This window comes from Patella vulgata, chromosome 7, assembly GCF_932274485.2.
Source record: "Patella vulgata chromosome 7, xgPatVulg1.2, whole genome shotgun sequence".
NCBI classification, from domain to species: Eukaryota; Metazoa; Mollusca; class Gastropoda; family Patellidae; genus Patella; species Patella vulgata.
The window spans coordinates 35,118,775-35,133,877 of record NC_065885.2 but is presented as its reverse complement, the minus strand read 5'-3'; the positions used below and the strand labels follow the sequence as shown (position 1 = coordinate 35,133,877).

The 15,103-nt window shown below is 35.7% G+C and overlaps 1 protein-coding gene across 5 annotated transcripts in view; it reads left to right on the top strand.

Moving 5' to 3' along the window:
- The window catches only part of LOC126827477 (pleckstrin homology domain-containing family G member 7), a 187,811-nt gene that overhangs the window by 149,160 nt on the left and 23,548 nt on the right, over positions 1-15,103 (top strand). For all 5 annotated transcript variants that reach the window (XM_050556841.2, XM_050556839.2, XM_050556844.2 and 2 more), the window contains one exon: positions 11,175-11,254. In XM_050556841.2, the coding sequence (XP_050412798.2) occupies positions 11,175-11,254 (80 nt within the window). The remainder of the gene's footprint in view (positions 1-11,174; positions 11,255-15,103) is intronic.

The window sequence follows — 15,103 nt, the reverse complement described above, 5'->3', positions numbered from 1 at the left end:
AAACTTTAATACAACAAATTGAAGGATGGCATGTGTCAAACAACGGTATTTGGGTAAAATAAACTTATATTTGACTGTTGATTTTGAATAACAATCTATCTCCATTCTTCGGCGATGTTTACGTTGTTTTTGACGAAATGGTAACATATAACACACTTTATCGTTTCAACTTATTTAATAATTTAAACTCTTATTTCAAATTCCAACTATCAGGGTTTTTTTACGTGCACATTTTCGTCATATCCGAACGACTGGACGCTGTTCCCTGTTAGGCCCTCCGCCCTGCCATAATGTTGTTATTGTTCTTAGTGTTTAACGCAAGCTTCATTCCTGTGGAGGGAAACCGGAATACCCCGAGTAAACCTACGAGGTAGAGAAGGCGCCCCTCTCTCCAAGCCACTTACGCTCAAACCAGGGGTCGAAAGCTAGAGGTCGAAGCGCGGCACTCTAGACCACTAGGCCATCCCAACCCCCTCTGCCATAAGGAAGTGTTTGGTCATATATCACTCGTCGTGCGAGGCAGTGTGACACCGTCCTGTTTGGTGAAATTAGTTGTTTGAAGTTACCACGTATTAACACTAGACGTTCTTTGTAGAGCAAATTTGTTCAGTGTCATTGAATTTTCGAGGTGAACACATTTAGTGAATGGACATGTAAGCTTGCATGTTCCACACTACTGTTAGTCGATATTTTTACGAAAGTTTCGATAGAAATGAAAATTTTGATCTCCTTTAAAGACACACAAGGGCTCATTTGTTCTTTGCATCAAAGGATATTTTTTGTCATACTTTTACTAAAATTTGGATATAAATCAAATGTTTATTCGCGGTAATTTCGATCCCCATTAAAGGACGGTTCTTTTATCTGCTTTGATTCGTGTAGGTGGTCGCTTGTTTTATGACTTCTTACAACTAGACGACTGGTAAAATTAGAAACGGCCATTTTACTGGCATAATATTGGTTTGAAAACAAATGCAACAAACTACGTCATACCTTGGAACATTCACAAAGAAAATCACAGAAATTGTCAGAACTAGTTAACTGCTGGTTATCAAACTGGATATAAATGTAATTCGATTGATATATTCGCTTTGCTACCTGTGTATCCGCCCAGTAAGACCAGACTTGAGTTGCCATAATATTCTTTAACAAACCCAGCATGGTTGCATGGTGTAACGATGTTTTCATCAACATCTTGTTCTACTCTGTCAGTGCTCGTTAACTTTATTTGTGAATCCGAGTTTCGTTAATTTAGTGGAATAGTGGTTTTCGATTTGTACAGTTCAACGATCTACCTGTGTTGGCGAAGCGGTCGATAAATGACTATCCAATGAGTTAATTTTTACCAATTTTAATTTTAATTTTGAATTTCTAAAAAAGAAATCTAAATTCTATATTCTCTCCTGTTTACCTAAATAAAATTAGGCAGGGACATCTACGAATTACTGTCCAAAAACAAAACAAACCACCACGCCTTGAATTTTCTCATCTATTAATATATATAGTCAACGAGGAATACTAATTATAACTTTTAACAAGTTATTATCTTTTTAGATAATATTCAATACAGTTAAACGTCAAAATTCCACCTATTAAGGACGAGGCGTTTTATTCGAGTCTTCACTGAACTGACCATGCTCTGCAAGAAACTTGATTAACTCATAATTATCGAGATCAGATATTGGTTCCCTATGAAGTTACTGATTAACCCACATGTTGATATCAATCCAAACTTTTTGTATTTTAAAAAGGCTATTAAAAGACAATAGTTTCCATGGATACTTGCTATTAGCCCACTTTAATATTTGATTTCGACGTGCTTCAAATAAAACTATAAACGATTCCTGAAATGATGATCAAAAATGACGGTATGATTTAAATGATGTATCGAAATTTTTTACATTGTACACGATTTTCTTTGAAGTTATTTTGCGATCAGTGTACTTCTCAGGAAATTTATGTGTGAATAATGAGTATGCTCATCATTTCTAGAACATCCGAAACCACTACTTCTCATCTCTTTAAACAATTTCACTTGGCTAAGGATTTATAAATATACTTTTGTGTGGGATGGTAATTCTCTAAACGCAATAAATTATAGCATTACATGATGGGGCAATATAAAAGCACGGCAATCAGAACTCAAGTGTTCTTGAAAGCCTTGTGACCCATCAAAGCTAGAAGGTTTAAGGCAAAGTAAATGAGCATGGGGTTCTGACGTTCTAGAAAGGAGAAACACTCAATCCCTTCACTTGCACTAGCAAAACACTCTAAACTGAACCAAAATTTGTATAAGAACTAATTTGATTAGGAATGCCTTCTCTTCTTCTAACAAAGGGTCAAACTGTTTAGCTCTGAGCACGGCGATACACATCACTATTTTAAGGAATAATGTCTCCTCTAAAGAAAACTACTCTACCACCAATCAGTGTCTGTTGTATTGTGTTTATAAACCTATCGTACCAAGTATTTGGCACAGTATGTAAGTAATTATATATAGATAACATTAACAACGTAAATCAATCTTACGCGTTTATTAACATGTTAATTAATAAACCAGGCAAGTTTTACGGCGGATGTCGACATGGTTGTTATAAAACATCATAATTCTACCGTAAACACAGTTTCTAACAATATAACCGAGCACTATTTAGTAAAAGTTCAGTTATGTCATTGTGTTCGCGATTCTAATAAAGATAGAGTATAATACACACTTAGCCTACATATTATGGCAAAACCTTCTCCACATGTATATATGGATTTTACCTATTCGACCTTCGAATTATCAATACTAGAATGATGAATGTGTCGAGACTGTAAACATGGCTGGTGGTGTGTACACGGGACCTTGGTTTTTCTGGACCAACGGCGAGCTCAAGGACATTAAATCCATGTGTATGTCCATTGTATTGGCTACACATTGATATCGACCAAAGGCGTGGAGGCTGTTTAAAGCAAATAGTAAATGAACATATAGAGAGATGGGTGGGGTTAAATGTCCACTCGACACAAATTAGGTCACTGCGCCATATGGATGGTACACTTTTAATTCAATAATCGCAGGCGCGTAGGAGTCTTTAGCTTTGGGGAAAAACGGAGTGCCCGGAGAAAAACCACGGGGTTGAGCAGACGACCTACTCCTTCTCAGCTAAAAAGCTTGCGATCGAAACCACGCTACTTGACTCAATGGCATACCTTATGATCCAAAGTACCCCCCCCCCCCTCCCGAATCAAAAATAGATTTTTGGCGTGGATAGGGCTTAATTCACATGTCATATTCTTAAGACAATATAGACAAAGTAATAGAAACAAGTGTACTGTTAATTACGGGTAATTATTCAAATCAACCATTCATTTGAGTTTTAATTATCTTTGTAGTTTGCCCCACCTCATTGCCGTTTGACATTTATAAAAACAAACTCATTATATCAAGCATTAAGCCAACGTTCAATAAATTTTATCTGAAATCAATATATGATTCGCAAAATACGCTCCATAAATATGACCAAACCTGGACACAATCTGATTATTTTTCAAAATTTCGTTTTACTTGTCTTCTCAAGTGGAAACCATCGAATAGGTATAAAAAAACGAAACGTAGTATAGATCTGTATTTTAATCAGAACGAGTTGGACAAAATGTGTTGTTGATTCCGTCATAATTGCAATCGTATTCATAAATGTAAATCCAAATTGTCTGATTTGATCGATCAGGAATTATACGTTTATTCTAAGTTCTGTAACTCAGATTGGCAAACTCCACGCAGACTAGTCTCTATTATCCAGAAAAATATTCTACGAATAATAGCTCATTGGCTAAATTATCCAGGCTTTTACATTATCATGAACAAAGTCTAAGGGAGGTAACTAGTCCTAAAATAAGATGTCGACGCCCATGAAATGAATTTAAGAATGTTGCTATTTCAGAAAATCCATTTGCATTGCCAGTTTAATATCCAACACTCTTATAAAAATTTTATTGTAAAATTTCTCTCTTTATGGGCCATATATATGGGGTTTTTTTAAAATAAATCCTAATTCGTCGTCACGATTCATGTATTTTTATAATAATGTATGAATTATGGGATTTATTTCGGGAAGGGGTGCAACTCTTACTTGACTTGGCTAAATAGTACTGGATAATCAAACCACATTAAAAAAAAACTCCTGGTTACGCATGGGCAATGGAACTTTTCGTCAAATATTAACAACGGTCTCCGACCTTCCATACGTTGAAGACTAGAATGTTCTGGGTGACCGAGACTACACGCAGACTGAAGTTATGTGCAGTCCATAGCACATATTATTATTAAAGAAATGATCTATCATGTTATTTGTTACGTTGATGTTACAGTCGATTGATTCCAGTATTTCCGGCATATATAATATAATTTGTCCATTGTTACCCCCCCGTCTAGAAACGAAGACTTTTGTGTACATTTGCCGTTCCTATCACCTTTGGGTTTAACAGGGATGTCGTTTTCGAAAAAAAAACGCCAGAGCCAGTTAGTCTTTTTCAAGTCGCTGCAGACTATACATAGGGTCAAATGGCGTTTTTCGTGTCTGGAAACTTGTTCATCTGTTAGTTTGTCGCTTGTTTTGTTTTGTTTGTATATTGTTTTGTTTTATACCTAATCTTATATTTGCCGAAGACATTTAACTCTCTTATTAATATCGAAATGCACTTGTATGGAATTCTTGCTGCATTGTATACTTCCTAGACTGTAGGATAAGGGAGCCGCGATGACTCAGTGGGTAGGGCGCTGGTAATGACACGTTGGATTTGACCTCTTCCGCTGCTACAGAATACTTTTTCTGACTGTTCGATTCGGCTTCTTCCGTTTTTAGAAGTTTTTTTGCATCTTCCGTAACATTGTAAGAAAGGGCAGTAGAAAACATGGCGACGAACTGTAACAACAAATTCAAATGCGTTGGCCGAGTGGTTGGATCATAAGGTATGTGATTCAGTCAAGTGGCGCTGTTTCGATTTCCCGATTGTACAAAGACTATGGTCGCCTGTCCAACCTCGTGGGTTTTCTCAGGTTCCGCCGGTTACCCCCAACTGCTAAAGACCCCTACGCGCATGCGAATCATTGAGATGAAATTAAACCACATGTTAGTCCCGAAAATTTGTGTCGACTGAACGTTAACACCCCTCTCTCTATCTCTATCTCTCTCTCTCTCTCACTCTCTCTCTGACGCATGTCCGACTTTATTAGCCCAGTTGGCGAGGACAAGCGTAGGACGTTAAACCCCATTTCATTTCATTTCTTTCAGATTATTGCGGATTAAGATAGCGAACAATAGAATTTCAATACCTGTATTCTAAACAACACATTTTAATATAATCCTCAAGTCCTTCGGAAATTAAACGTTGTTTTAACTCTCTTTTGACGATCAATGTTTTTTTTTTAATTTTTGCTTTTTTTCGCTTAACATTTAGCAAGGTAGTCCGCCGTATTAATGTGTTTTACATTGATCAATATTGGTACGGAACTGGGATGATGTTTCGCTTAAAGTGATTTCTTTCGTGATATTTAACAGTTACGTCAATATACTTGAAGCATTCTACCCCTCTAGAGATGCTAAAGCACTTAACAGTTATAAAAACAGCTATTTTGTTTAAACACATTCTTTTGATATGCGAGGATGTGTGATGGTGCGGGGGCTGTGGGTGTTACGTGAGGGGGTGGGGCGGTTCGGAAAGGAAAAACTATTATAATTCTTCGTAGTTCTTCTTTAGTAAACAAAACCGTATCTAAATAAACGATACCTAGATAACAAGAACAATAACTAGTGGCAGGTTTCGTACATGGAACAGTGCTAACTCATTCTTGAATTCCTGGAAACCAGTTTCATTTATTTTGGGAAGTTCACATGATTAACTAGGATCATTGTTATTTCAACTTTACTATAAATGCGATGTAGAAATTAACGTACACATATTGTTTTTATTAGAAAAAATTTGGTTTATATGAAAAAGCGGTGATATTCCAATGCTGATTAACCCAAATCCTTCCGCAAGTTTTGCAAATTGTCATGGATTGCAGAGCAGCTATACCAAAAAGGTATAGAGCTTTACATTAACCTTTAAATCGGCACAGATGTTGCTTTTTGTGAGATAGTGTAGTAACAGCTTTTTCTACTTTAAAAAACTCCACCCCTTGATTTTCTAATCGCGTGTCGCATTCAATTAAGTCAACTGATTTGTCAAAAAAAAAAACACTTTAAGACTTATGCTGTGCACAGATGACAACAGAAAATTACCTTTGAGGAAACACTCCCATAACATTATAGGGGTATTATTATTATTATGGAACGACTCTATCCGCAGAAAGACTCCTTTCTTATAGCATAAATGTTTATTTGAAATTATAACCGCTTTCATTCTTAAGTTCGGTCACGTAATGAATAAAGAACAGACTACTTCAGGTCAATTTAAATGCAATCACTGTCTCTTTGATAAGCGTTCAATTTGAAATTGCGATCGGATAAAATTCTTAATTATTGGAAATCGTTTAGCATTAGCCGGGTCAAAATGAAATGTATTATCAATGCGGAATATCTTATAAGACCATATAATTCGTTTTAGTTTTTACTAAAAGTAGGTTTATGTTATAACCTTCCATCGAGTTGAAAGCTTCCGATATATTCAGACATGGGAAACTACCGTCATTATCAAATTAGCACAGACCGAGTAAACTACATTAACATTGTTAGCACCAGTCTGATCATGTCGCAAATTAATATCAATGCAAAATATTATACACGATATTATACTTATGATGTAATCTCTTACGGGGTTCACAGTTTCTGGTATATCTAAGTATGTACTATGTAGAACTTCCAGCATTATAGCAAATTAGCATAGAGCGAATTGCCATATCAATAGCATGTAATAAATCCGTACTCGAAGTTTCGAGTTTCGGTTGTGTTACTGTTAGCCGCTCATTTCACCAATTCCGTAACAATAAAACTTCGTTATAAAAAAGTACACAAATTTTGTTTGTTTATTAATTTCTTAAAATACGTAGCCCTAACTAAGTAGACAAAAATAATGAGGGACTCTTGTTTAATTGATGTAACACTGTAATCGACCCTTTTTCGAATGGTGGCGGGGTAAGGGGTGGGGGTGTCAATCTGTGTATGAATTAGGTTTAATAATATGTATAACTAACAGTATACGATTAGGGAGACGATTTTTGTCATGGCATCTTGAATGATATCGTGGTTTCGTATAGAGTATAAAACGATAACTTAAATTTAATGTCTTGTATCCGGCCCGGGAGGTATGTCGGTAACTGATACTTTATTATTTCATTTTTTCCTACTAATTTTTCCTCGCAAGAAGCATTTACCCAACACTGTACTTCCGGTACCCAATTACAGCTGTCTTGATTGGATTTGACATCCAGTCGGAGTGAGGCCAGAATAACTACATCGTGTATAGGTTCATACATACTAGCCTGCTCCTGTTTCTTGCATGTTTCATTGGATCAGGATTATGACAATTATGTGAATCAGAATACTTATACTATAACACATACTTATGGAAGAACAATTGCGACTTTATTTTCGCGATTGTAATGAATGTGAAACCGAAAGAAGGTATTATTGTCAAGCTTGATTTAGTTGCCACACTAATGATAGTTCGATGTATCCGCGGTTGTGCTGGTTCAACTCGCCGTTTTCGATAGATCCTCTTAAGAAAATTTTAAATGTGTGATTGTAATTGTAGTGTTTTTGTGGCGATGTCTCAGATCCACCCTGGAGCCTTTTTGCCGAGTTTTTCAAGCTTTTAGAAAGCTTCCTAAACACGTGTTCCCTGTGGGTTTAGCCCATTTTCACTTTTCAGTTGATTGCTAGTGGACTGATCAGTTTACAATAAATCTACCGTAATAACCTGTTTTTCTACAACAAATTGGATTTTCTCAAAGTGCGACCTAATCGATGGCTATTCCTTCAAGTTATTGTGTTACCCTTAAGTGACTTTCCACTATCGCGAGATTCGTAATCAGCCGTACAGAGAGGAAAGGAAGGCGCTGTTGATTTTTTTGTCGTTAATAGACAGCTGATTTAATTTCGCCAATAACCGGAATCTCTACAGAAGGTTCAATGCACGTCTTTCATCTCAATATTAAAGTAAAAGACCAGTTGTTTGAAAAGAACTTTCTCTGATTTTTTTAGTGATTAAGAGAAGCATAATACTAGTTTTAGATTCATTAAATGATGAAATATATATAGTTCAGTCTAAGTAAGATTTATGTAAATTTGGTTATTATGGCCAATATTATAATTAACGTTAAATATTTGTATGTTTTTCTCATTTTAATTGCATATCTTTGCAAATATGGGTTATTTTAAACAAGCAGTCCATATTAATACAGATATTTATGCATTTGAATGTTATGTATATAATTAATAAAAATTTATCCGTAAACGGGAAATATGTTTAGATATACGGTATCTCTTTAATAAACCAAAAATTACTATTGTCACCGAACGTGTTTGAAGGTGGTGCTAGATTAATTCCTATTTTAGTTCACTTTTGGGAACATTGAGAACTTATTCGAATTTGGTATAAAACAGCTGACACAAAAAACACTTCATTTTGCAGCAAAGCCTTAATGTCCAGGACCCCCCACCCCCCACCCCCATCCTATAAAAAACAGCTATGAAATAATATGTAATAATTTAAGGTGGGAATTCAGAAAATGCCCAAGGAAAATATTCTGCGTCTTGTTAGGAAAACGGTCGTTATCACAAAAATCGCAATATGTCGCAAGTTACATGTGTACCCCAACGTCTTTCCTCCTATAAAATCTATGAATTTCAGGAACAGAAGGTGGAATTTAGGGAATATATCCTGCGTCTTGATTCAAAAACATAAGATTATGATTTAAAACTGCCATCGGGAATACCAAATTGGATGACTTAAAGGAACAATAGTTCATGTCGTAAGCAGGCATCATATGTGTCCATGATTGGCGTATTGACATGTTATAATCCTGTTCGGAATATTGTTGAATTTATACCGTAAAATTAAAACAACCCACGGAACAAATATATATGAAGTGATGTCCGACCCCTCACCTCGTCTTGTAGATCAAACAGTATTGGTATTTATGTGAATTGCGTAATACTTTATTTTTGCGTTTCATTTTCATATATCTTACAACACGTGATTCAACTTCTATTATTTGAAAAATTCATACAGCTGGTGATTTTTGCTGTGATTTAAACTATTTGGCGGAAGAATCTATCTGTGGCCTTTGTAGTTATATAGGTTTTAAAAGTCCTAGAAATCGTTGTAATTAGCTATACGTGCCTTTATACGTATGTCGTGCTCGAAGCTAATTATGTGTCTTTTAAGCTTGTATTGCTAATATTAATCCGATCATCTCGGACTAATGTCCGCTACCGTTGGCTATCGTTTATTTGAAACTATCTGTAGCCTTTGCAGTTATGTAGCTTTAGATTTTAGAAGTCCTAGCTATCGCTGTAATTAGCTATACGTGCCGACGTATGTCGTGCACGAAGCGAGTCATTATTTGACATAACATAGCTAATTATGTGTCTTTTAAGCTTGTATTGATAATATCAATCCGATCATCTCGGACTAATCTTCTATGTCCGCTATTTGGGGCTATTATTATCGAATACGGATCATAGCCAAACTAGGAATTTGATTGGCTTCAGTGTTATTACGATAATAGTACATTCATATTTACCGTAGTTAGCTAACGGTGGGGCTGAGAAGAAGGTCAACATGCCATTCGCTTAAGTTGCACAATACAATTGTGTTTAATCAAGCGGAAAGCTTAATTTAAAATATTGCATCAATTTCATGAAACATTTTTCTGAACTTTAACCAGAAATATGTTCTTGATCACAAATAATTGCTTCTGTCTTCAATCGGGAATATTTCGATTAGTTCTTCCACGGAAGAATATATGAATTTTTCGATCGACCATCAAAATACCATTTAGTAATTGTTGTTGTGTAAAGGTCGTATATTCCCCATGAGAGGTATGTTTGGACGCCATGACCATTAAAGATTCAGAATTTTAACTGACAATGTAGTTTAAAGTTTTAAAATCTACTTATCTTACCATTAACTATACTCACAAAACTTTATGTACATATCATAAAAGTGATTTTAAAAACCTTCTGGGATCAAACCAATTTTTAAAGGGTTGATGCTCAAGGGGGATTCCAATTCACTTCCTTCTGGCATGAACATCGAACACTTACAGAGTTATTTCCCTTCAAACTTTTGATAATGAAAATTTAGACTATACTATGGCACAGGAGTCAACGCGGAAGAAGTGTGGATCCTATTATTTTCTAATGTGTCCTTCTCTCCTTACACAACGGACACAATTAAATGATTACTTGATGCCTTGCGAATTCGCTGGCTGTCATGACCTAGGTATGTTGAAATGGCGTTGAATCCAAATTAGTATTTTTGCATCTCTATTCAAATCTGCAATGTCTATAGCATGTCATGCTCATATTTCAATAAAGTTAGGTAATTCAATTTGTATTCTACTTCAGTTTCCAATAACTGAATAGCTGTTTACGCATAATGGGTTAACAATGATTATTCACAATCGATGTAAAATGACAATAGAGTCATGTGTTCGCACAGTTATTTTAAATGTCATTTCAGATAATAACATTAAATTGTAGTCGCTGATGTAAATTAGTGCTGGTATAGTCCTAACCCAAAACAAATAACACTCCTCTACTTGTAAAGCACTGGTTAATGAATTGTTTTCTTGTCTCTCTTATCGTGTAGATATATTGTTGTATAACATTATTTAATAACACGTCTCGCCATTCCATGGTCAACATGAACAATTTGTTCCATTAACTGAATTTTATATGGTTATTTTTTTAAAGGGACTATAATCTCTAAAGATGGAGAGGGGGTTGGGAGGGGGAGGGGGGGGGCTCTTGCCCTTGATACAGACTGGGTTATTTCGGATCAAATATATGGTATATATTTTTCTAATAATGGCAATAGATCGCGCGCAACACTCTTTATCAGAGTGTATGGAGGTGGGTACAAGCATGGCACCGAGTTCAAGTCACCCCTGTCGCACCACACCTGATATTATTTTTCACTTAAATACAACGTAATCGTGATATGTTTTCTCTTTGTTTTTGTAGAATTGTGGAGATGTGTCCCCTACAACTTTATCACCGGAAGTTTCACCTAGTAATTCATGTGACGAAGGGGAAGGAGCAACGTAAGTAGCTTGTTATAGGAAATGAAATGCAATAGTGTTCTGCATCGACTAGGCTAATGAGCGACGGGTATAAACGCCATGTAGTGTGCTATTTAAGGGTGATTTTGCCCGACCTACTCTTATTTCGAATTCCAACCGTCAAGTGTTCTTTAACGTGCACGCCAATGTGTATAGGTAACTCATTTTTGCGCCTCACCTGATCGACTAGACACTGTGCATTGCCAAACTATGTGCTAAAATTATGTCCCATGATATAAGCGACCCCTAATCTACTATCAGCTTACATCGTTTGTTAGATTTGCAATTTTGAGAAAAAGGGTTGTTGTGTTTGTTCAGATAAAATGCTGTTTAAAACGTTGACAGTAAAACACATACATAAATACTGATACAAACCTTTTTATCATCCCGTTCCGTTATGACTATCGAACTCTGAAAGAGACCTTAATTCATTTCTATCTATAAACCAATCGGTTTCACAGAGTATCTCGAAAGTCTTCCAATAACTCTGTAAAATATGACTGCTTTCAAAACCTGACGTCACATCCAGCGGCGTCAATCATTGGCTCAATGGCGCATGCATTGTTTACATAAAAGGGTACTGGTCCGGGCGGAGTGGTCCCTTTTACTCATTTTACACACCCATTTACACTTAATAGGAAATATTGTTTATCTACATATACGTCAAACACCATTATTTATTTTTTCTAATGCTTACAAAAAAATGTTCTAGGATTTAATTTGCGGAAGGAAAAAAGTTAATATTGGGGGCTCATTAAGCCGCATCAATACCACCCCTATCAGTGATTGTAGCTGATCGGTGTGTCCCTAAACCCCTATCAAGACCATGTTATTTGTTTTAATCTAAATTGCTACATAAAGAATAATGTTAGATTTAAATTAGGAAAATGTGCCTTTAATTAATAAAATTCCTTTTGCAAATGTACTACTAGCCCTAGCTCCCCCCGCCAAGAAAAAATATCCCACAACAGAACTTATTGCTAACTCCTTGTCGTCAAAGTTACATTGTTCTTTTATTATATATAAAATCGTTAAAAGTGCCCTATATTCCTTGACTCTATCGGTTATTTTGACTGACCAGGTCGACTGTGCGGTTTAGAGTCAGTAAGTGATTACCTCTCTTGCACAGAAATGTCCTCAATTGTTTAACCTTTGTATTTTCTCTTTACATGTATACTTTCCAATCTTTTTTATCCACGCTGCATTCTAGATCTCGTTGTGACTTTATGGCCCTTTTCGCATAATGGTAACAAGTTGGGACATATGTTGTGCACGCGACATGGTATGTTTATGTACTTTCCACCTGTCATTAAATTGACTGTCTTCTGGCAAGTAATTTGTCACATGGTGGTTGTATTGTGTATATTTTTCGTATTATTTTTTGGGGTTTGGTCTATAAGATTGTCTCAGTTTCTGTTAAGCATTCATTGCTGTATTGTCTCAGTTTCTGATGAGAATTCAGTGCTGTGTTGTCTCAGTTTATGTTGAACATTCAGTGCTGTATTGCCCCAGTTTCTGTTAAGCATTCAGTGATGTATTTTCTCATGCAGTTTCCGTTGAGCATTCAGTGATGTATTGTCCCAGTTTCTGTTGAGCATTCAGTGATGTATTGTCTCAGTTTCCGTTGAGCATTCAGTGCTGTATTGTCCCAGTTTCTGTTGAGCTTTCAGTGATGTATTGTATTTAAATGAAGTGTAGACATTGATCAGAAATGGGTTGACTTTTACTCGGCACCATTCTTTTAATATTTTATTTTGGATATTTTAAAATGAAGTCGGCATAAAAACATTTATGATTGTTTCAAAAGTATAAAATAATGTTATTTAATCGCACTATTCAAAAGTTGACCACCTGGATCACTCGAAACTTTTGGCTCACGCTTTTGTTTGTAATTTTTATTAGATTATATTTATATCAAACAGTATTACCTGCCCTAATGTAGCACGAAAATAGATTTGGAATGAGCCCTTATATCTGTTAACGTTTTATCTGGTAATTTTAAATGTCTATTGAAAACACTTAAAATGTGGAGGGAAATAAAGACGGGATCGTGGTGCTTAAAGGGAACATAGGATGATTTTAGTCGTTTAAGTACAGATTGGGTGTTTTAAGGATCTGAATGGTTCGTCTCGGGTACTCATCCCACCAACCCACAGACTTATCTTTCTAACTTAAATACTTCAATAATCTAGTAAAGTATTAATGAGGGGTTAAACTCCACCGTGTTCGATTGTTGATATCTTTCCCCCAAATTCCCAAACTGATCATGTACATGTATAGGTCTCATTATTAATTATAGGACAAGTACACGCGTATACATTTAGTTCAATTTTATATGGAACGATATCGCGTGCAGCAATGAAATTAGAATACTAATAGTTAGAAAGGAAAGCACAAAATTTCATTCATAAATAATTGAGTATATTTCTAGTAAATTAATACGTTGACATTTATTGAACTCTATCTAGTGGGCAATAAATAAATTGGTATATTACATGAAACACGTCACTTCCCCGTTGCCAATCCCTGTAAATAAACGCCGTCATTGAACTTATTAAAGGGCTATATGCCTTGTATATTTAATAATGTAAATTTTCACCGTAACTGTATTATATTTTTGTTATGGACAATAGATTTAGAAAGTGGCGCCAATGCAACCACACATTTATTTTGTTGCATGTAAATTTTGTCGTGCTCAATAAAACAAGAAGCTATGAACATGAGTGTATCGACATTGTATTGACCAAAACGTATTAATGAAACAAATTTGTACCATTTGTGAGTCCCGAGATGACCTAGTTTGTATCGAGTGGACGTTAAACCCCCGCGATGCAGAACGAGGGGGAGGGGAGCAATAAATGGTATCTAGTCGTTGGGATAGTTAAAAAAAACCTATATTTCGCACCCCTAACATAACCCGTGACAGTCCAGGCAAAATGTCCATCATAACACACTACATGACGTATTCGTGTCTTTATTAACCCAGTTGGTGCAGAAAAGTAAGACTTTAAATAGAATTTCCAAAATAAATATGTAAACCCAACAAGCTCCATTGATTGTCCAGGAAGTACCCCGTAGTCCACATATAATGGCGACATGCACAGGACCCAATGTTACGGAATGCAATTACTATGAATTACTGAGCGACGTTTCGACTAAATGCCATTGAAACAATGATATTCTTATCGATATTTATATATAGTGTAACTCGAACTGTTGCCTTCCCGTGTATATTTTAGCTTTTGAAATTATGTTCAAATGACGCCATATAGATCAGAGTTTTTCTGCAGTATTTAAATCATTAAAAGAAACAAAACTCCTGATCGACTTTTGACATTTGATAGAATTTAAATAGGTCTAGCGGGCAGCGCGGACGAATACGCTTGTTAATCAATGTTCTTTGTTCTGAATGTCAAGTATTTTACTAAATAACTCGGAATGTTTTTAAAGGGTATCTGTTTACTTTTCGCCAAAGTACAAGAACTCTCTACTAGTAATTACCAATATCCGTTATCCTGCTGTACATTGTTGCTATGTAGATATTATATTCATTATATTTTACTTATATCATCTAAGTTCTTACGTATCTCTTGAAAAGGTGGGCGAATACAGGCTCATTATCGCTTTTATATAAATTACCACCATTTTTTGCTAGTTTCTATGTTTCCATTGGACACAAATGTTCTGTGATTCTCGCCGCTGGTGCTCAATAGATGTCGACACTAAACACCGTGCGTTCTAGCAATAGATTTTATTATTGGAAAATTGTGCCTGGCAATATTGACCTGTCTTTTAGTAGAACCCAAAGACGTACACAACTCAACGGGAAGT